Source organism: Brienomyrus brachyistius, chromosome 4 (genome assembly GCF_023856365.1).
Source record: "Brienomyrus brachyistius isolate T26 chromosome 4, BBRACH_0.4, whole genome shotgun sequence".
Lineage (NCBI taxonomy): Eukaryota > Metazoa > Chordata > Actinopteri > Osteoglossiformes > Mormyridae > Brienomyrus > Brienomyrus brachyistius.
In genome coordinates, this window is record NC_064536.1 from 23,020,730 (window position 1) to 23,042,921 (window position 22,192).

At 45.3% G+C, this 22,192-nt stretch overlaps 1 protein-coding gene and 1 non-coding gene across 2 annotated transcripts in view; both read left to right on the forward strand.

The window, feature by feature from the left end:
* Positions 1-22,192, forward strand: part of LOC125739920 (uncharacterized) — a 645,903-nt gene that overhangs the window by 432,839 nt on the left and 190,872 nt on the right. The window contains exons 15-16 of the mRNA XM_049010480.1: positions 6,363-6,677; positions 11,096-11,368. Coding sequence (XP_048866437.1) covers positions 6,363-6,677; positions 11,096-11,368 — 588 coding nt within the window. The remainder of the gene's footprint in view (positions 1-6,362; positions 6,678-11,095; positions 11,369-22,192) is intronic.
* On the forward strand, positions 20,801-20,873 carry trnar-ccg (transfer RNA arginine (anticodon CCG)). Its single transcript has one exon. It is a non-coding gene; the product is annotated as a tRNA-Arg (tRNA).

Below are 22,192 nucleotides of genomic sequence, written 5' to 3' on the forward strand. Positions count from 1 at the left end.
AAGGTGACAGAGCTCAGCAGGGAGCAGCATGACGTGGGACACGGCCGATCGCAGTGAAGACCCCCCTAAAGCTGCCCCGGTACAGTGGGTAATGGCCCCTGGAACCCTCCCAAGTACGGGTCCGGCTGGTGGCACGGCCCAATCACTGGTCCCCCAAGATGGGGGGCACCTGGTGATGCCTCTGGAAGAGGAGGCACTGCGAGCTCTATTTAGCAGAGCCCCACCCCTACAGCTGAGCTGCACCCATCGTGCGCATGTCCATGGGGGAGGGGTAGCTGAAAGTCACGCTGACAGGACAATCGGTGGTACAAGAGGTCTGACTAGCCAGCACTGCTGACCCCTGTGTTATCAGACTGGACTTACTAGTACAGCTAGGGGCCACCATCGATCTGCTGGGGGCAGCCCTCTGCTTTGGGTACAGATGTGGGGGTCCTCCAGTATGAGAGCAGTGGCCAGCAGCAGCCAGGGATAGCGATGGGGGAAGAGAGGAGGAGAGCCGTCCACCCGGTGGGGGGAAAAGATCTGCTCACAGCTCCTGAGGGAAAGTCTCCACCAGCCACACGACTGCAACTCCAGTCCAGACTGTGCTGAACGGCAGCACCACAGCAGGACCGTCTCCATAGACAGTGCAGGCTGTGCAGCAACTGTGGCAGTACAGCAATCAGCCCTGTTCATCTATCTGCATCTGCACCAAATGCTTCTGGTGAAACTACAAGTGTCTGAGCAGCAGATCCAAGAAATGGCAGACAAGAGTCATGAAGCCTTCCCACAGTCCGTAAGCGGCACGGACCTTGTCACCAACAAGGATGGGTCATGTTGCTTTTGCTTCAACTATCAACCATTGAATGAGGTGACAAGGAGGGACTCCTATGTGCTTCCATGCATCACAGGGTCAACATGGTTCAGCTCCTTAGACCTCCGGAGTGGCTACTGGCAGGTCGAACTGTCCCCAGTAAACCACCCTAAGACCGTGTTCACCATCGGTCACAGGCTATGACAGTTCAGTCAGTTTCATTCAGCCCTTGTAACAGCCTGGTCACCTTCGAGAGGCTAATGGAGGCTAATGTCCCAGCTCACCTGGACCTAATGCGTCATCAACACTGATTATCTGCTGCTCTACGCCGCTGATTTTGCCCGGACATTGTGGAACTTAAAGACAGTGTTTGCAGGGACCCTCTGCGCAGGGTTGTGGCTGAACCCCCGGAAGTGCTCCCTCCTCCAGTGCATGATGCTCTTCCAGGGCCACATCATCAGAGGGAGGGCGTGGCCACCGACCCGCAGAAGACGGCCGCTGTGTGAGACTGGCCCCCTGCACAGACTGTAGCAGAGCTGCACAGCTTCCTGGGGTTAGTGTCATATTACCAACACTTTGTAAGGACTTCGCCAGCATGGCAAACACAATGCACCGTCTACAGAAAAGGGAAGTGGTTTTGCGTGGACAGATGCCTGAGCCGCGGCTTTTAACCAGCTCTGTGTGACGCTCACCGATGTCCCCATGCTAGAGTACCTGGACCCTCATCTCCTTTTCATTCTGGACACGGACACTAGCAACGAGGGGCTGGGTGCTGTGCTATCACAGGCAGGACCGTGAAGGGAGCTTCTATCTAGGCCGGCAAGAACTTCCGTCTGTACCTCAGTGGCCAGTGGTTCTGGTTGTGGAAGGACCACAAATCACTTGGGTGGCTCCTGAGTTTCTGGCACTCAGAAGGACAGCTGGTCTGTTGGTTGGAGGTAATGGCAGAGTTTGACTTTGAGGTCCAACATCACCCTGGGAAGCTATATGGAAACGTGGACACTCTGTCTCACTGACCCTGAAGCAGCTCACAGTGCAGGACAACCAGGCCACCACCAAGACTTCATTTGCCAGCAGATCATCACAGAGCAGCACAGCAGCCCCATGCTGACCAGGGTGAGGGAGCAGCTGGATGAAGGAGGGTGACTGGGTTGGGAGGCGATATCAGCCTCCGGTCCAGAGAACAAGGCCTACCACACCCAGTGGGGCACCGTGGAGGTACACGAGGGCCTGCTGTTAAGCCGCAGCTGATCGCTGGACGGTGCAGGGGAGCAGCTGCTGGTGCCCCAGAGCCTGTGTAACCCAGTGTCTGGTTCTTTTGTTTAGATAAAGTGTATATGATTAATCTGATTTGTATAATTTTGGGGAGGATGTAGCAGATACTGATCTAGCAGCACAGAGGCTACAACGTGATTTTGAATTAATTAGTGGATGGACAGATAGCTAGTAGCTGAAATTTAACGTAGATAAATGTAAGGTAATCCATGCAGGGAGCAGAAATATAAAGTACAGACAATTTATGGGTTCCACTGAAATAAAGGTAGCTGATTATGAGAAACACTTCAGTGTGTATGTTGATGCTTCCATGTCCCACTCTCACCAGTGTGGGGAAACAATTAAAAAGGCCAATAGGATGTTAGGTTACATCTCTAGGTGTGTGGAGTTTAAGTCAAGGGAGGTGATGCTACAATTATACAATTCCTTGGCACTGTAAGACCCCACCTAGAATATTGTGTGCAGGTTTGGTCACCTTACCTTAAAAAGGACATTGCTGCCTTAGAAAGGGTGCAGCGTAGGACTACGAGAATGATTCCTGGACTTAGAGGATTGTCTTATGATGAGAGGTTAGCTGAGCTGAATCTGTTCAGCCTCGAGGAAAGGAGACTAAGGGGGGACAAGGTCCAGGTATATAAGATTCTAATAGGTCTGGATGCTGTTCAACCAAATAGCTACTACAGTATTATCCATAGATGGAAATTAGCGGGAGAACATTTTAAAATGGATTTGAGAAAGCACTTCTTTACAGAACTTGTAGTTAGAGTATGGAATAGTCTTACTGTTAGTGTAGTGCAAGCTAAAACCCTGGGTTCCTTTAAATTAGACCTGGATAAAATTTTAACAACTCTGATGTATTAGTTAAGTTCTCCCCAAACGAGCTTGATGGGCCGAATGGCCTCCTCTCGTTTGTAAATTTCTTATGTACTGAGCTGACACATGCTCTGCATCATTTGTGTTTTATATTCTTTTTATTGCTTGTTAAATATAATTTAATGAGTTATTCATTTAATATCTGCCAATGGGAGTAATCCCATGAAACCCCGTAAAGGGCTGGGATCAACTGAGGAGATACGGGATACGAGGGAGAAGTGATAAGACTGCATGTCTTCCTTCCACACTCTCAGCAAGCTTACTGCTGAAGCTACTAAATTCCAGAGGACATCTGCGAGTAGAGAGAGACCTATTCGATTCACGGCGGTGAGGGACCGAGTGCCTGACGAGTCACTTGCTACGGCTCCTGAGAGCAGCCAGATCAGGCTGCAATTTTAGGTTTTTCAGTTGGCAATAATGGAGTGTGAACTATTAGAAATACGGTTTACATTGTATATATTTTATTAATATTTTGTCTTAATATTAGCCTTTATGTAGTAAAGTTCTTAAATTTAACTGCATAATTTTATATTGTGTAGTTGTTGAATAAGGTAACTAAAGTATTTAGGGTGGGCATGTTAGCCCTGCGTTAGTTTTGAAGGGAACATATAGCCTACAGACAGACACCATAGTGAACTCAGGGCCCCCGTCAAGTGATTGTTAACTGGGGCCCAGCAAAAGGCCTGAAGGGGGCGCTACACCTGTGCTCTCTCATGCTGAGGTCAGTGCACGGAGCCGTCGGGGCCGGGCAGTACGGCGTAAAGAAGATGCTGAGGAAGCTGTGGCAGCGCTTCACCTGGCCGGCTGCCAGCAGGACGCCCAGATGTTCCTGCATTGCTGTGCTGCATGTGCGGCTCAGAGGGGTCCTAGCTGGCAGTGCCGGTCTGCCCTCCAGCTGTACCTAGGGGAGCATGTGGGGGTCGATGTCCTGGGCCCCTTTCCCCACGCTGAGGCCGGGAATCACTACATTCTTTTGGTCATGGACTACTTCACAAAGTGGGCTGAGGGTCACATGGTTCCAGAGCAGAGTGTGACCTGACCACCATGGCAGAAAACAGCTCTAGGAGCTTTGGGGCTTCAGAGCAGCTGTACAGTGTCCAGGAGAGAAACTTCAAGGTGCTGGTTTTCTATGAGGTCAGCTGGCTGCTAGGGAGCTGGCTGCTGAAGACCCCTGCCCCCCCTCCCCACACACACACCCCCATCAACAGAGTGACAGGCTGGTGAAGACGCTGAATCGCATCTCAGCTCCCTAGCAGACAATCCTCGTTGGTGAGCACCAGCATGATTGGGACACTCACCTTCCCCTGGTTCTGTGGACTTATCATGCAGCAGTACAGGAGAGCACTGGCTGTGCCCCTGCGTCCCTCATGTATAGCTGTAGGCTGTGGACCCAGGTAGAGCTGGTGTTTGCCTCACCCCCTGGGCCGGAGCTGCCGGAGACACCAGGACTGGATTATCTGCTCCAGCTCCAGGACCATGTGCGGACCGTGCATGAGCTGGCCAGGTAACATCAGGACATGGCCAGAGTCAGACAGAGGTGAGCCTATGACATCCGCTGCTGGGGACAGGTCTCCCAGGCTGGGGACTCTGGGTGTACTGGCCCATCAAGAAAAATGGGTGGTTGCCCAAGCTGGACAGCCACTGGAGGGACCCCCAGGAGGTCCTGAAGTGAATCTATGAAGCAGGGCTGTCATGTTGCATTGAGACCGGCTGCTTCTATACCAACCCTTGGCCCACTTGGAGAAACCATCAGCAGGACCTGGGATGAGTTTCCCAGCAGCAGGAACTGAGGAGGACGGCGGGGAACCTTGGGCCCTGTGGCCACAGAGGGCTCAGTGCTGTCTGGTGCACTGCCAGGACTTTGGGGGGTACCAGGTTGGGTGCCCCCCAGAAGGGGGGCAGTGTAGCACTGGGGATTCCTGTCGGGCAGCGCAGTGGCGTGCTGGACCGGTGCCAGCAGTGTAAATAGTGTGAATAATGTAAATAGCTCTGTGTATTTACCATGTATTATGTAGTTATTGTGCCACATGTTAATGTCAGGTATAGTATTAATGTTAATTGTTGTAATTATCATTGTAGGATAAGCGGTTTGGAAAATGGATGGATGGATGGATTACATTTATTTCACACCCAAGCAGCATGTGTATTTAGGGGTGGCACAGGGGTGGCCATGTGTGTTGTCTCCTCGCCCTGAAACGGCCCTGCTGCCAAGGTCCATTTGAGTCGGGTGAGGGGACTCCTGTTATAAATGCCGAAATGGGAATGTTATGCATTATTCTACATGCATCATATCATTCCTTAATAGGAAAATAAACAGAAAATAAAACTTCATTGATATATGGGAGGGGCGAGTAACAGTGTCTTTTTCAATGGGCTTCAGGGGTGAGAAAATCCTATCATTTGTTTGGCTCTCAGTTCCTAGTTTTTGACATAAATATGTGAACTTAAATGTGTAAGCTGGCAAATGAGGTTTCTGCAGGCTAATTTTCTGCTGAATGATCAGTGTAACCGACAGTGGACTGGTACTGACTCTTTATGAATATGTGTATAAATGGTGTAAGAGGGAGTGATCTACGGTTCCTCGCGCGACAACCATCGATAATCAGCAGACGGGGAATGTGCGGATCGCACCCCCAGTGCTTCCCTGACGTGTGCCCTCGCCCACCCTCTGCGCAGTGAATGTTGCATTTATATGGCACTTTTCAAGACACCCAAAGCATCTTATGGAAGCAATGGTGAGCCGCTTCAAACACCACCACTGTGTAGCCCCCACCTGGATGATGCAATGGTAGCCATTCTGCTCACCACACAGTAGATAAGGTGGTGAAGGCGTAGGAGAGAACTCACTAATTAGACATATGGAATGATTAGGAGGCCAGATTTGAAAGGGCCACAGTGGACAATTTAGTCAGGGCATTGGGTTCCAGCCCTAGTCTTTTGAAAGATGCAGAGGAATCACATATGACATCCAAGATACAGAACCTGGGTTTTACATCACATCTGAATGACGGCACCATTTTTACAGCACAGTGTCCCCGTCACTGCACTGGGCCATTGGGACCCACACAGACCACAGGATGGGTTAACCTGTTGGTCACACCCACCTCTTACAGCAGTTAGTCTCCCATGCAAGTACTGGCCAGGTCCTAACTTGCATGTGTTATGGCTGCTGACATAAAGAAGCAACTATAAGCCAAAAAGGTTTTTTGCAGGCTAATTTAATTTTATCTGATCAGTTTTCATATTTTTGCAACTATAGTGATATTAAATACAACATTCACTTAAAACAAATGTTAATATTCTGCAGAGTAAAGTACTGCAGCCTACAGTATACTGGTATTGACTTCATGAATATGTGTATAAATGCTGTAAGAGGGAGCGAGAGTAAATCAGTTGGGTAATTTTCATACTGTCCCTGCAGGTGTGTCCACACTGAACACGGTGACTGTACAGAGAGGAGGATCTGTCACCATCCCATGTTACTATGACAACATGTATCAACAACATGTGAAATACTGGTGCAGAGGGAGTGACTGGAGTTCATGTACTCCCATAGTACACACTTACTCTCCAAAGAAAAGTGGTGAAGTGTCAATCAGAGATGATCCTGACCAGCGAGTCTTCAATGTGACCATGAACAAGCTGACAACTGTGGACTCTGGTTCCTACTGGTGTGGTGTGGAGATCAGCGGAGGTGCAGCTGTGGGAACACGGGTTTACCTGTCAGTCACTGAGGGTAAGATGTCTGTACTGCAGACTGTAGCCAATGAGATGCACAGTATGTAACATGTCATTCAGGTAGAAAGGAAGGAGAAAATGTTTTAGAAAATATTCTGTTTCAATATTTTAAAACTTCACTGGGGACTTCCGGCTTCAGCATGAAGTGAGCTGGCATAATTTTTAATGGTTTGCTTGACCTTTGTTATCTGTGGCCTGGAAAAAGCCTAAAGGTGGAACAGATGAACACGAGAATTTCAAGGAAGGAAGTCGTCCTCAATTTGATTTGTTTTCATTGAAGTTTTACTTGTATGAAGAATCATATAAGTTTTTCATTATGTAATGGCTAAGATTTACCTCAGCTGGGGAAGAAGATACAGCTTTTGGGGTTAAATGTTCTTTCTTGTCCTTATAAGGAGATTACCATGGCAACGTCTCCTCTTCAGTGTTATGAAGGGACCAGACTTATTTTTCATTGCATGTGCTCACATGCAGTCTGTACCCTTGCAGTGTTTTGGGTCACAGGCTGTGAATGTCTTTTATTATGGCTAACATGGCTGTTGCTATAGGAGGCCATCCTGTGAAGTTTATATCTTGGAAAGTAAAGGGGCTTAATGGACCTGGTACTAGGGATTGGAATTGGGAACAGGTTCCAAATTTTCCAAAGCATCAGAATTGTGCGCCTCTGAGCTTATCAATTCCTTTATGAATGCCAGTGTTACACCATATTTTGTGGCTGTCATAATGTGTGACTCCAGGGGGCGCTGTTTCACATATTACTGGGAATGAACACAAGGTTCCTGTTCATGTTCACAAGCCCTCTGTGAAAAATAAATTAACACGCCAAGAAAAACAAGAAATAAGACAAGAAAATTGAAAAGAATAACTATCATGTTATTTTAATACATTCATTCAGCGGGCAGCGTGTGGCTCAGTGGGCTAAGCCTGTGTGCCTGTAATCAGAAGGTTGCAGGTTCAAACCCGGCCTCTGCCTGTTGGTCCTTGAGCGAGGCCCTTAACTCCCAGCTCCCTGGGTGCCACTATGGGTGGCAGCCCTTCGCAGACAACTTCCTCTATGACAAAAGAGCAAGTTGTGGGAGGCGTAAAGACAATTTCCCTACAGGGATCAATAAAGTATCAATTATTATTATTATTATTTATTTGAAATATGCATTTACATACATGAATATATTATAGTGCAGTAGGTACCACAGGGCAGAGCGGCATATTGGACTGGTGCCAACCTTGTACATAGTTCAAGCTCAGTGTCTAATCCCCCAGCAAACAGCGGGTCACCTGGCAATATTGCTGTGGGGGGGCACATAAAACACGGGCGACAATAGGGAATGCAGCTAAACCTTAACAACAGCAATACAAGAGCTATTTAGAGCTATACACGTGGCTAACTGGGACATGCAGACCCCTCCGGCACTATATCTATATATATATATATATATATATATATATATATATATATATATATAATGCCTGAGGGGTTTAGCTGCATTCCCTATTGTCGCCCGTGTTTTATGTGCACTCTCTAAGATTCCCGTATTACTCTAATGTTCTGTAAATTAATAATTTATATATATATATATATATATATATATATATATACACACACACACACACACACACACACACACACGCACACACAATTAGGTCCAGAAATATTTGGACAGTGACACAAGGTTTGTTATTTTAGCTGTTTGCCAAAACATATTCAAGATACAGTTATATTGTCAATGTCGTCGTAACGCGCAGACTCTCAGCTTTACTTTGATGGTATTCACATCCAAATTGGAGGAAGGGTTTATGAATTACAGCTCTTTAATATGTAGCCGCCTCTTTTTCAAAGGACCAAAAGTAATTGGACTATTCCCTCATTAATCCATCATTGGTGAAGCTGGTCAAAGGTCTGGAGTTGAGGCCAGGTTGGCATTTGCATTTGAAAGCTTTGGCTGTGAACCCACAACATGCGGTCAAAGGAGCCTCAATGGGAGTGAAACAGACCATCCTTAGGCTGAAAAATGAATAAATCCATCAGAGAGAGAGAGCAGAAATGTTAGGAGTGGCTAAAGCAACAGTTTGGCACATTCTGAGGAAAAAGAGCACTAGTGAGCTCAGGAACTCAAAAGGGCTGGACGTCCATGGAAGACAACAGTGGTGGATGTTCACAGGATCCTTTCCATGGTGAAGAAAAACCCCTTCACAACATCCACCCAAGTGAAGAACACTCTCCAGGAAGTAGGTGTATCAGTATCTAAGTCTACCATAAAGAGAAGACTTAATGAAAGCAAATACAGAGGGTTCAGTACAAGGTGCAAACCATTAATCAGCTTCAAAACTAGAAAGGCCAGATTAGACTTTGCAAAAAACATCTAAAGAAGCCAGCCTAGTTCTGGAGCAGCATTCTGTGGACAGAAGAAACTAAGATCAACCTGTACCAGAATGATGGGAAGAAGAAAGTGTGGAGAAGGCTTGGAATGGCTGATGATCCAAAGCTCACCACATCTTCTGTAAAACATGGTGGAGGCAGTGTGATGGCATGGGCGTGCAGGGCTTCCAGTGGCACTGGGTCACTAGTGGTTATCGATGACGTGACAGAAGACAGAAGCAGCTGGATGAATTCTGCAGTGTATAAGGGATTTACTTTCTGCTCAGATTCAGCCAAATGCAGCAAAGTTGATTGGGCGGCTCTTCAAAGTAGAGATGGACAATGACCTAAAACATACCGCGAAAGCAACCCAGGCAAAAAAGGCAAAAAGGCAAAAAAGTGGAATATTCTGCAATGGCCGAGTTAACCACCATATCTCAGCGCAACCGAGCTTCATTTCACTTACTAAAGACAAAACTTAAGGCAGAAAGACCCACAAAGAAGCAACAACTGAAGACGGCTGCACTAAAGGCCAGGCAAAGCATCACAAGGCAGTGTTTCCCCTACCAATATAATAGGGGGTGCCCCCCCCCCCCCCCCCAACAACGGCACCTCCCGCCCCCCCTTGAAGGTCAAGTTAATTTAATTTTATTTTCTACAGTATATAGTGCCAGATCACAATAGAAGTCACTTATGGTTACCTTTCCTATAGAACAGGTCTATACGTTGTCCTTTTATTAAACAAACTAAATAGCCTTATCTTATTTACACAACAGCCTGTCATTTTTCTCTCTACACGGTCGCCTGTTTACAATTCCCCTCTGCTCTCTGTATCGCGCATGGCGGAGTTCCTCTCCGATGCGCGTGCACAGACACGTGCGCACACACACACAGGTGAGCACAATCTCACCAGCGGACAGAGAGCACGTGTCGGAAAATATGTCGCGTAAAACACCAGAAAAGCAGACAAAGATATCTGCGGTTTTTAAACGCTTCCCAGGGTGGTGAATTGTCATAAATTGTCATAAAAAGAAATGATCTGATGTTTAGTTCAGTTGTTCTATTGACTGCTGTCATTAAAAGAAACACATGAACACCATGAATCCTGTCGGTGTCCGTCTGCCAATATCATGATACATTAAAGGAACGCTAAGTTACTTAAAGGGAATAATGATTGTTGTGGAGCTTGTGAGGGATGCAGTAACATTTGTATATTTATTACATGAATATGAGGTAATAAAGCAGTCAGCGCTGCTATGTACTGAATTCTGACAATAAAGTTCACTCTGACTTGACTTTGATCATGTGCCAGATTGGGGCTCATACAGTTTAAAGTTCTGCACGGGGTTCAGTTCAGCAAAGCCAGGCTTGCTGACATATATCCTGGGAGGGATGCTGGCTGTGACAGGGGCTGCTTTCTCCAGCTGATCTAGCACATGCTGGCTGCTCTTGCTTTCTGGTTGGTTGGAGCTGCTATGGGGATCGTCTCTCACCATTTAAACGATAGGGAGGGGGGCAGAGAGCAGACAGTTGTTTTGATGGGGGGGGGGGGGGGGTGGGGACAGATGCATTTGACCTTCATGTCCTCCAAGTATCATGTTAGATTGTCAGCATTAAGGAGCAAAAGACGCTTTTGAAAACTGATCAGCTGTTTATGAAATGCTTTGCAGTGACATTCTATACTTTTTACCAGTAATATTACATTTATTTCACACCCAAGTAATATGTGCATTTAGGGGGGGCACAGGGGTGGCCATGCATGTTGTTCCTAATTGGTGACCTAAATATGTGAACTTAAATGTGTAAGCTGGCAAATGAGGTTTCTGCAGGCTAATTTTCTGCTGAATGATCAGTTCAGTTAATCATTCATTACACTGTTTTGTTTTTTACCAATACAGTGATAGTAAACAGAACATTTATTAAAAACAAATTTTAATATTCTGCAGAGTGAAGTACTGCAGCCTACAGTAGACTGATACTGACTTCATGAATATGTGTATAAATGGTGTAAGAGGGAGTGAGAATTAATCAGCTGGGTAATTTTCATACTGTCCCTGCAGGTGTGTCCACAGTGAACACAGTGTCTGTACAGAGAGGAGGATCTGTCACCATCCCATGTTTCTATGACAACATGTATCAACAACATGTGAAATACTGGTGCAATGGGAGTGACTGGAATTCATGTACTCCCATAGTACACACTGACTCTACACAGATAAGTGGTGAAGTGTCAATCAGAGATGATCCTGTCCAGCGAGTCTTCAATGTGACCATGAACAATCTGACAGCTGGGGACTCTGGTTCCTACTGGTGTGGTGTGGAGATCAGCAGAGGTGCAGCTGTGGGAACACGAGTTTACCTGTCAGTCACTGAGGGTAAGATGTCTGTCCTGCAGACTGTAGCCAATGAGATTCTCAGTATGTAAGATGTTATTCAGGCAGAAAGGAAGGACATTAACACAAATACAGAAAAAAATATTTTAATATATTATCTCACAAAAGTGAGGACACTCCTCAAATTCTTTAAAATATTTCATTATGTCTTTTCATGGGACAACACTGAAGATATGACACTTTATACAATGTAAAGTAGTCAGTGTCCAGCTTGTATAACAGTGTAAATTTGCTGTCCCCTAAACACACAGCCATTAATGTCTAAACCTCTGGCAACAAAAGTGTGGCAGCAACCAGGTGAGGAGTAGAAAGACAAGTGAATATGCGTATAAATGGTGTAAGAGGGAGTGAGAGTTAATCAGCTGGGTAATTTTCATACTGTCCCTGCAGGTGTGTCCACACTGAACACGGTGACTGTACAGAGAGGAGGATCTGTCACCATCCCATGTTTCTATGACAGCATGTATCAACAGCAGGTGAAATACTGGTGCAATGGGAGTGACTGGAGTTCATGTACTCCCATAGTACGTACTGATTCTACACAGATAAGTGGTGAAGTGTCAATCAGAGATGATCCTGACCAGCGAGTCTTCAATGTGACCATGAACAATCTGACAGCTACTGGTTCCTACTGGTGTGGTGTGGACATCAGCGGAGGTGCAGCTGTGGGAACACGGGTTTACCTGTCAGTCACTGAGGGTAAGATGTCTGTACTGCAGACTGTAGCCAATGAGATGCACAGTATGTAACATGTCATTCAGGTAAAAAGGAAGGACATTAACGCGGAAAATGTTTTCAATATCAATTTTATGAAACTTAATTCACTGTCAGTTACGTATGTTTGATGATTATAATTTCAAGTGTCTGTATGAATGTACAGGAAAATTAACTTGCATATCAGTATTGCCTCTAAGGGAGACATCCCATAATACAGCCTGATGACCTCATCAGATACGGGTTCTGCTCTTTATTAAATACATGAGTGTCTGATCTGCATGTTACACCTGGCAGCTGTACAGAGGCCTCAGGATTCACATATTTCTAGTTTATGATATATTTGTATAATATGACAAATATTACAGATCTGACTATTTTCTCAGTCAGACACCCAGTCAGATGTCTTTCATAAAACATCACAGGCATCAGCTTACAGGAAACAGACAGACAGACATATTCATCTTACAGCCATTTATCATGTGTGCAATGTTTGGAAAACGTTACATGTAGGTTTTTACTTTCATACATTAAAAACTTTATTTTTTGCCCTTCATATTTCACACATTTGTAGGGATTGTAGGGATTAATTGTTACTAAAGGTGTACAGACTGGGTGATTGTCTGCAGGTAGTTTCTAACTTCAGCAAAGGCCAGTGTTACAGTTACACTGTGTAATAACTGATCCAGTTAAACCATAAATACATTATGATATATTAATAACATTATTTACCTGCCCACTATTAGGGCCCTGGGATGTGGACTCTTTGCTCACAATCCTAATTTATTCTGCATCAAAACAGATGTTTAATTGAATAATTTTCGTTATTTGTTTTCAATTTTAGAAATGACCTTTCACAATCTGTACTGACTGACAGAACAGGGCAGGGGTGCTGTAAAGGGGGGCGCGGAGTTAGGATGATTTCATGTATCCCCAATCGATGAGACGCTAAGAAATTAGGAACATAATTGGATTAGTCCGGGCTGAGGGCCCAATCTGACATGCTTTCAGGTGCCCGAAATCTCTAGTGACCCCTGGGAATGGATGTTTATTTTTTATGTAACAATCCTTTCTCTTGTTTCCACTGCTGTCCATTTTTGGCACATGATGAAGAAAGAGGGAATAATGAAAAACAGAGGTAAGCATCCAGCAGCACTTACAGCAGTGTGGTGTCCAGCTATGAGCGTCTCCCTGATCACACAGTGATGGGAAACTTCTGTTATTTTATGGGAACATTGTTTTTCTTTTATTCCTTAATTATAATTTCCTTGTGATGGCATCACATCCAGGTTGAGCCCCTGCTTTGTGCCCTATTGTATGGCAGTTGTGCCTAACTGGCAGTTAAAATTCTGTAGCTATTTTCATATTATTTGTTAATGTCTCCTGTTACTCACATGCAGCCTGTGTAATAGTACAGATGTGGCTGTACCGTGTTGTTATAAAGCATGTCAGACTTTACTGTTCAAATCCAGCCTCTTATTCAGCTCTCTGCTCCAGCTCTCTCTGTATGTAGGACTGGGCTTATTGGTGCTGCTGTTCATGCTTATAATTCTATCAGAATAGATTCACTGCATTGTTCTTCAGATTAAAATGTGTTACGTGTGACTGACAGACACACTGATGTATTATATGTCTGACAGGTGGGAGCAGGTTCTGGATGCTGTAGTGAAAGCTGGGACTGGTGTGTTTTATCTGATCTGCACCATCATCGCCATTCAGCTGCACTGGAGCTCCTGTAGAAAGAGAGAATCCAATTAGAGAGAAGCAGAGGGAGGAGCCAAAACAAACCACGGGTCTTAAGAAATTCTAATTAAATATACAAGCTTGTTTATCCTGATAAAATGAGGCATACAGCCTCTATTAGCTCAAACACTGTAAATGAACAAACCTTAAGGCTGTATCAGCAGGGTCATGCTGTGCTTGTATGAAATGTGTCTTCATATACGTAGCTCTGTTAATGTTTTAGCCATTTTTTGTGCATGAATCTCATTGTTGCAGAAGAATCTGGGGGGGGGGACACCTTTGTGGAGCAGAACGAGTCAGAAGAGCAGGAAAATTAATGGTTATGCTAACTGCAGTGAGGCCTCTCTCACACGGCCCTGCTCAGTCTGTCCAGTCATACCATGAGAGTCAGTGGAATATAGAGAGGTTGGTCTGCAGTGTTGGATTACCTGATGGGAACCAGTAGAGCCAGTGCTTTGTACGACTGATAGCCTTTGCTTCACATGCGCTTTGCTGCAACCTGCTGGTATAACTGTAGTATAAGTGTTAATAATAATTTACTCATTAGTGAAAGTAAAATTATTTGTTCTGATTTAATAAATGATTGATATAGATATGGTTTACCGTGCATTTTGTATTTTCTGGGATTATTAAAATGATTAAAAAGAAGAATTTTTCAAATTGACCCTGTCAGAGAGTGATGTAACACAGAGCTGTCAATACCTGTCCCAGTTTCCCTCTTTGTCCAGCTGGTGTCGCTGGTCATCCCACTTTCTGTTCCCCTAGTCTATTATGCTTCACAGGTCCTAGTGTGTTCCACTGCTGCCTGGGTTGCTGTGTGGCTGAATGGGCTGAATGTTTAGCAGAAAACCAAGCATTTTCCCTGTCATGGGTTTGAGGCTCTCCAGAGCCCAGCTTCACTTTGACATTTTGAGTTTTTGTTTTTTTCCCATTGTTACCTTGCATTCTGGTTATTTCTGTATCGGATCTTGTTTTTGTTTGTATCTGGTTATCTGCAGTAGTTTTGTAATTATTTCACCTGTGTTCCCTTTATCTCCAGTGTAGCCTTAGTCCTGAGTGTGTAATTGATGGTGATTACCCTCACCTGTTCTTCATTGCCCACAGCCTCTCGTTTAGTTATAGCCCCCACCTGTCCTTTGTGGAAGCCCTCGTTATTATGTGTATTTAAGTGCCTGCCCCCACCCTGTTCCCGAGTCGGCCATTGTATTTATTCCTGCGTGCGGCTGCTCACTCCCTGCCTTTCTCTGTGTTCTGCATTGTTTTCTTCTGTGCTTCTCCCTGCTTTCATTCTTGTTTTCTACCTGCCTGTCTTTATACCCCTCATGCTTCCTTTTGTTTCTCTTTGTTTTGAGTTCAGATACAATAAAGTCCCTTGTTGTTTCTGTGAGCTGCAACATGGATCGTCCATCACTCCCCCATGCCACACTTACCAATTCTCTGTAGAGGGGATGTAACCTAGAGTACCCTACTCTCCCTAAACCGCTGCTTAGAGACTTGGTGCACATCTCAAAACATTGCCTTTATTTATAATTAGATTGAAGATTCAAGAGGTTTATTCGTCACATACAGTCTCTGAGTCACCCTATTTGGCTGTGTAAAAATATAAGAAAAAATAAATAAAAAGTAAAGTAGGAGTAGAAAAGAAAAATTCAATATATAAATACATAAAAATTAGGATCTTTTCTGGGAACAGCCTGGTTTTTATAAACGGGACGGTCTTCACCCTAACTGGAGAGGATCATTTATGTTATCCCAGAATGGCGAGTATATTCCCTGCCTGACTGAAAGCAGCATCCAGACCTCAGCTTTGCCATCTTAAATCAAAGGCTGTTTATTCTCCCACCTGTAGATCATGTTCGGTCTTCACCCAGGTGCTCCATCACACGGAAACTATTTAGAAACAGTTAAGTGAGCATAGAAAGGATATTGTAAGTATTGTTAGACCAAGACTTAGATCTAAATGTTCCACTGGGGGCTTTTGTGTGGATAACTTAATATCAATCCCATTAATAAGACTGAATGAGTCACAACATAAACCCACCATAAAATGCGCACAATTGAACATTCACTCTTTGGGAAGTAAATTACTTCTTGTTAATGACATGGTGCTGGACACTGGTGCAGACCTGTGCTTTTTAACTGAAACCTGACTGAGACACACAGACACTGTACCTCTTGTTGAAGCCTCACCTGATGGGTTTAGTTCTGTACAGAAACCACATGGCTCTGGGCGTGGAGGCGGCCTGGCAGCTATTTTAACTCACTGTTGAAAATTGAACCCAAGATTATCAAGGATTTCAATGATAATTCACATGGTGTCCGACCCGCCCACCTATATTCTTATAGTACACAGACCACCGGGATCATACACTTTGTTTCTGAGAGAATTCGGGGAACTTCCCTCTGACTTCATTGTTAACTATCGATTCCAGCCCACATGGGGCCACTCATCCTGACTTTACCCCTGTAGCTCTGCCCGAGGTCACCCTGGCCCCTGTAGCTCCGCCCAAGTTTGCCTTGGGCCCTGCATATTGGCCTGAGGTCACCCCCATCCTAGTGGGGATGGACCTGGAGGATACCGCTCCAGAGGACTTGGAGTGGCAGCCCTTGGACCTGGTCCTGAGTCCCACGTTTCAGGCTCCAGCCTCCACCTGAGGCTTGGGCTGATTAGGCCCCAAGCACCTGTTCCATCTGTGGTGCAGGCAGGGGAGCAGTACAGGGCCAGGCTGGTTCTCTGTCTTTCAAAGGGGAAGACAGGGACATATCACTCATGCCAGCCGTCCAGTTTCAAGAGAGTTTCCAACTCTCCTGCCTATTACCGTCCTGCAGTCCCCCTGTCACCCTCCAGTCCCCCTGTCACCCTCCAGTCCCCCTGTCACCCTCCAGTTCCCATCCTGTGGTTTCCATCCACACACTTGACTTGCCTCCATCTCCTAAATTTTAGCTGCTCATTCTTCATCTAGGCCTGTGGTGGTCTATTCACCCCATCCTTGTGTATCTCGTCCCCACTCTGGCAACCTTCCAGTGTCCCTTTGACCCCAGTCTATTACTACCCAGTCCCTTCCTCTTCGGTTCCTGAGCCTGTTGTCCCATCAGGCTCATTTTTTTCCTTTCCCTTTCAGTTCCCCTTCTCTTTCCTGGTCCTGGCCTCTTGTTCCTGTTCCTGTCCCTCAGTCCTCACATCCTGTTTCCAGCTGGTCTCTCTCTGGTTCTGTCCCTCAGTTCCTGTGTCCTGTTCCCAGTTTATAGGTCCCTGGTCCCCAAGGTCTGTTCCCAACTGTGTTCCCTCATCTGGTGGCCCCATCCCAGTTCCTGTGTACCCTGTCTGTCCTACCGCCCTCATTAATTCGCCTCCTGGTTCTGTCTGTCCTGTTCCCTGTGTTCCATGGTATATCTAATGTCATGGAATTTTTTTGTACCCTTCTACTGACTGATACCTTTCAGGTATGAGATCCCTTTGATGCTTTGTAAGCTCTATGTGAATCATGTCAGGAAAATCCTACTAGAACAGCTGAACTTCATCTGGGGTTAATCAGCGTCACTTTAATTGCCTGCAGGTGTGAACCCAAAAAGACTGTATGCTGTAATGAAATCAAAAGGTGCTTCATCAAAGTATAAGTTTAAGGGAGTGCAGACTTACTGTATGCAACTAGCATATTTTTTTATAGTTTCCCCCTAACAGATTTGTTTGCTTTTCAATTGAATTGTGCAGATTACAGGTAACATTAAAGGTGGGAAAAGTTTTGAAATGATTCATTTTGGCCTCATTTTTTACATTACAAATGCCAGGTATTTTAACAGGGTTGTGTAACTTTTATATCCACTGTAAACATGTTAATGAAAATGTCAGCCCTCTGGCGGTGAAACGATGTAAATTACTTCCACAATCAATCTATGGAAATGAAAATTACTGCATGTCACCAGAACATAAAGTAAAATGGTCATGGGAGACTAGTACTTGCACTAAATCACAATTTCATGATTAAGATGAAGAAACAGCAGCTGGAGGACGGATGAATGAATGACCTCTGCTGTATAATCAAATACTCACAGTAATCTGTAGTCACAAATAAGCAGAAAAGGTAGATGTTTAGTGAACAATTTTTTTCCATTACATACAGTATAGAATAATGTGTGACCTATTGTAGTTTAAACACTTCCTGTTTGTAGTGCAGAGGTTAAATGTAGCCTGACAGAATGATTTTACACTTGACTGCAGTCTTGTTTGTGTCCACCATGTGGCAGCAGTATACAGGAATGGTCTTATTTTGTCTCGTGGCTGATGTGTGTATACATTCATATACCCTGATAACATGGAATTTTGCCTCCAGCTTTGTGTCTTCGATCTAGGCAGGAGCGAATTACATACTAACAACAGTATATTAAATTATGTATAGTATATTACAGTATATTATAGCAGTATGTACAGTATATTAAAGTATGACAGAATTATATTATGCACTTTACTTTAGGAACAAAATTGCATAGTTGCATAGTTAAAGTAACAGGAAATCCAGCAGGAATGGGATCCTAAGAGAACTTTGCCAAAGGCTGCATCAAGACTGTAAGAATGACACTGATCCAGCACCAGCACTGACCCCCCCAGCTTCTCAGGACAGGAAGTCAGTCCAGACCAGGTACCACCCCCCAGCCAATAAGCTACCTGCAAGCTGCAGGGTTTATTGTCCTGCAGACAGTTTCCTGCTGATGTAGAGCCCCAGCCACACATGCCACAGCCAGCCATTGCTGTAAGTGATGATGTTGGTCAGGTGGGCTGTGCAAAGGCAGCATGACAATAAAGTTTGTGGTCAGTTGGTGAGAAGGAACGACACCCCATGCAAACCGAACAGATGAGTGCAGAACCTGTATAAACCAAGCGGAGGGGAGAAAGTCGGTTTTTCATTGGATTTAAGGAGTCCTGGGTCACAGACAGAGAAACAGTGACAGTATGGAGAATCATAATCTGTGTAATGAAATGACCGGGTGTGAATTTTGGCATCTGTGTCTGTCGGGGGCTGAGAGAAACACAAACAGCTCTCAGTCTGATAGGACGGCTGATAAGGCCCAGGTGAAGTGAATCAATGTGCTCATCACCTGACTTTGCCCCCCCCCAGGACAGCCCCCACCCCTGTCTTACAGTGACACCTTCCTATTAGGCCTCTCGTTTCCTACTGATCCACAGAGATTAAGAAGACCTACTACAGTGGCACTATAGAAAACTGTATAACACATAATAAAGGCTGAACCAAAGACCTGAGGACAGACCCTCTGTATACAGCACACAGTGTTTCTGCAGAGTCTCACCCTCACATGCTGTATGACGACATTTCTGCTTTTCAGAATAAGTGTTAAAATATTTTCTGCATCATGCTAATGATTTAGCTGTTTTCTGCTTATGCATGAGTGAAAAACAAGGAAATCAAACAGTTCAGAGATAAATCTGACATATTTGCTTCACTTGCATGTATTTTTATTCTCTGAGCTACAATGATTCTGGAGAGGACCTGAGAGGCTCGGAGGGCCAGTGAGGCCGCAGGGTGCTGAGAGAACTGCAGGACAGGAGCAGGAGGACGGCGTGGCTCCTCTCCTCTCAGCCACAGCAGGAGTGTCGTCAGGCGGGATAACGTCGATTAGACAAGAGTCTGGGTGACTGATCCAGATAGTGTGTCCCCCATCTCCCTCTGTTGGAGACGGAGACTCAGCCAGCCCCTCTACTGCAGCCCAGGAGATACTGCTGAGGATAGAGTGTCAAACCAGCCCACCATGGAGACACGGGGCTCTGGAGGGTCAATGTGGGGGTGTCTTCTTCGTCGTGGAGGTGAGCCCAGTATGGGTGGGGTGATCCACCCGTCGGGCGACTCCTCAGGGTCCTCGAGGTCACTCTTGCTCAGTGGGTCGATGAGGGGATTGTCTACCAACCATCACTGTGCGTGAAGCTCAGATACTAGGAGGAGGTCTGGGGAGAGTGTGCAGGTGGAGATGTGAAGCGAAGGAGGTTCCCAGGGATACCTGTTATCTTGCTCATTTGACTTCCTCTGCCGGCCCCTGGAGGATGGGCTCCACCTCTGCGTCTGGTTCCTCAAAAGTTTCTTTCTTCTAAGGAGATTTTTCTTGCCACTGTTGCCTCTGGCTTCCTCACTGGGGGCTTTGGGCAGCGATAATGTAAAGTGCCTAGAGACACTGTAATGGGAAAATGCACTGAAGGATTGAATTGTTCAATCATTCTGTCACAACATGCGGGAATCCCGGATAGGTGTTTCGCAAAACAGAAAGGAGGTTTAATTAAACTATTCACACAGGGACTGCAAATTAACACGACTGCAGGGATCAGAATGAGAAGGTTAGGACAAAGAAGGACACGGACTGACAGGAGAAGTGATGTTAATCACCAGACAAGCAATGGTGAGACAAACAGGTGCTTGTATACATAGACTAATGAGGGGCAACAAGCACCAGGTGTAGCCCATCATGGTCACGTGAGGGAGGAGACAGGAGGGTCAGGCAGACATGGCAGGCAGGATGTGACATCACTGTTTTATATCTCGCAGTTTATTTCAATTTACTTGTGAAGCTGCTGAAAATGGCTATGAGTCACATGACTAACACAGGAAAGTGGGCAAGCTGAAGATTTACGGTTTTTTTTTCTTTGGCTGCAGCTGCAGCTAAGAGCAACTGGACTGCAACATTGAAATGATGGATCTTTAGGCCTTACTGTCAGGAGCCCATGTCTTCTGTTGGTCTTGCTGTGCTTCCTCAAAGTCCCTCTGTGTCTTTAGCTCATCATGATATTAGATATCTGACTGATACACCTGCTATCTCAGCACTCCTGAGAGTTGGCTTTGAATGTGACCATGACTGTGTCTCTCTGCAGTTTGCAGGCTTCCTCTGATCCTTCCTCTGATCACTGATATCACTGACCCAGTGGCCTAATGGATAAGGCATCAGCCTCCGGAGCTGGGGATTGTGGGTTCGAGTCCCATCTGAGTTATTGGGGGCAGCGTGTGGCTCTGTGGGCTAAGCCTGTGTGCCTGTAATCAGAAGGTTGCAGGTTCAAACCCAGCCTCAGCCTGTGGGTCCTTGAGCGAGGCCCTTAACCCCCAGCTCCCTGGTCTCCGCTACGGGTGGCAGCCCTTAGTAGACAACTTACTCTATGAAAAAAGAGCAAGTTGTGGGAGGCGTAAAGACAATTTCCCTATGGGGATCAATAAAGTATCGATTATTATTATTATTATCACATGGCATTTCTCCACCTTCCAGTGCCCTGCAGTGGACTGACGAGCTGTTGAAGGTTTACCTCACTTTACACTGTGTGCTTCCAGCATTAGAATGCAGATAATTATACTAATAAATAACTATGATAAACAGAGAAATTCATGGTCTTCTTTATTCATGCAGATTTTTTATTTTGTGAATTGAGTCTGTGCATTGATAGCTGATTTAATTCTCTACACACTAATAATAATGGTCTGACTTTCTGAAGGGCTAAACATTCAGCCTTGTGGTTTTCTCACTTCCTGTTTAAAGTGTCCACTCCCCCTTCACTCTGCCTCTGTGTATAAGAATAGAAACGACAGAGACAGTGAAGGTACAGAGGATGAGGAAGTGAGTGTCACTCTCCACAGATCTGGGCTCAGTGACACACACACGTATGGATCCTCTGATGCTCCTGTTTCTTCTCATCGCTGGGCTCACAGGTGAGTGTCACTCATTACAGTGAACTGAGTAGAGATCTCTCTCCTGCTCCTCACACACTGTCAGCCACAGTATGGAGATCAGGATGGAGATCTGGTCAGGAGAAATCACAAAATGTCAATTCTGCAAAGATTCATCTGCTTTACATAACATTGTGTCTGTAATTGTGAATATTTTTTGGATTCCTATGGTTGTATTCATGGGCGTCGTTAGGCCAGATCAGTCAGGGCTGTAGCTCTGAGTATTTTACCCCCGATGCCAATCTTCCTTCAAAAGAGAAAAAAGTCAAACCCCTGGTAACTTGACTCAGTCCCTGATCTTTTCAGTAGCTGGAAACTCCCCTGGGTGTTTGTATGAAAACATTTGCAATTGCTATGCTAAAATTTGCATGTAACAGGTTATTGATAATATAAATTTAATATCTAAGTATTCATTGTAATACTGCCATGTGTTTCTTTAGTAACCAAACAGTACAAAGACTGTTAGTGCAGATAAAATGCCCTTGTCCTTTGTATGCTTTGATGTTCTGTGTTGTGTACGATTATCTTACTGGGGTCATTTCAGCAGCACAGGTGGTTATGTGAGCAGACAGCCGGGATGCCGTCAGTCATTTCT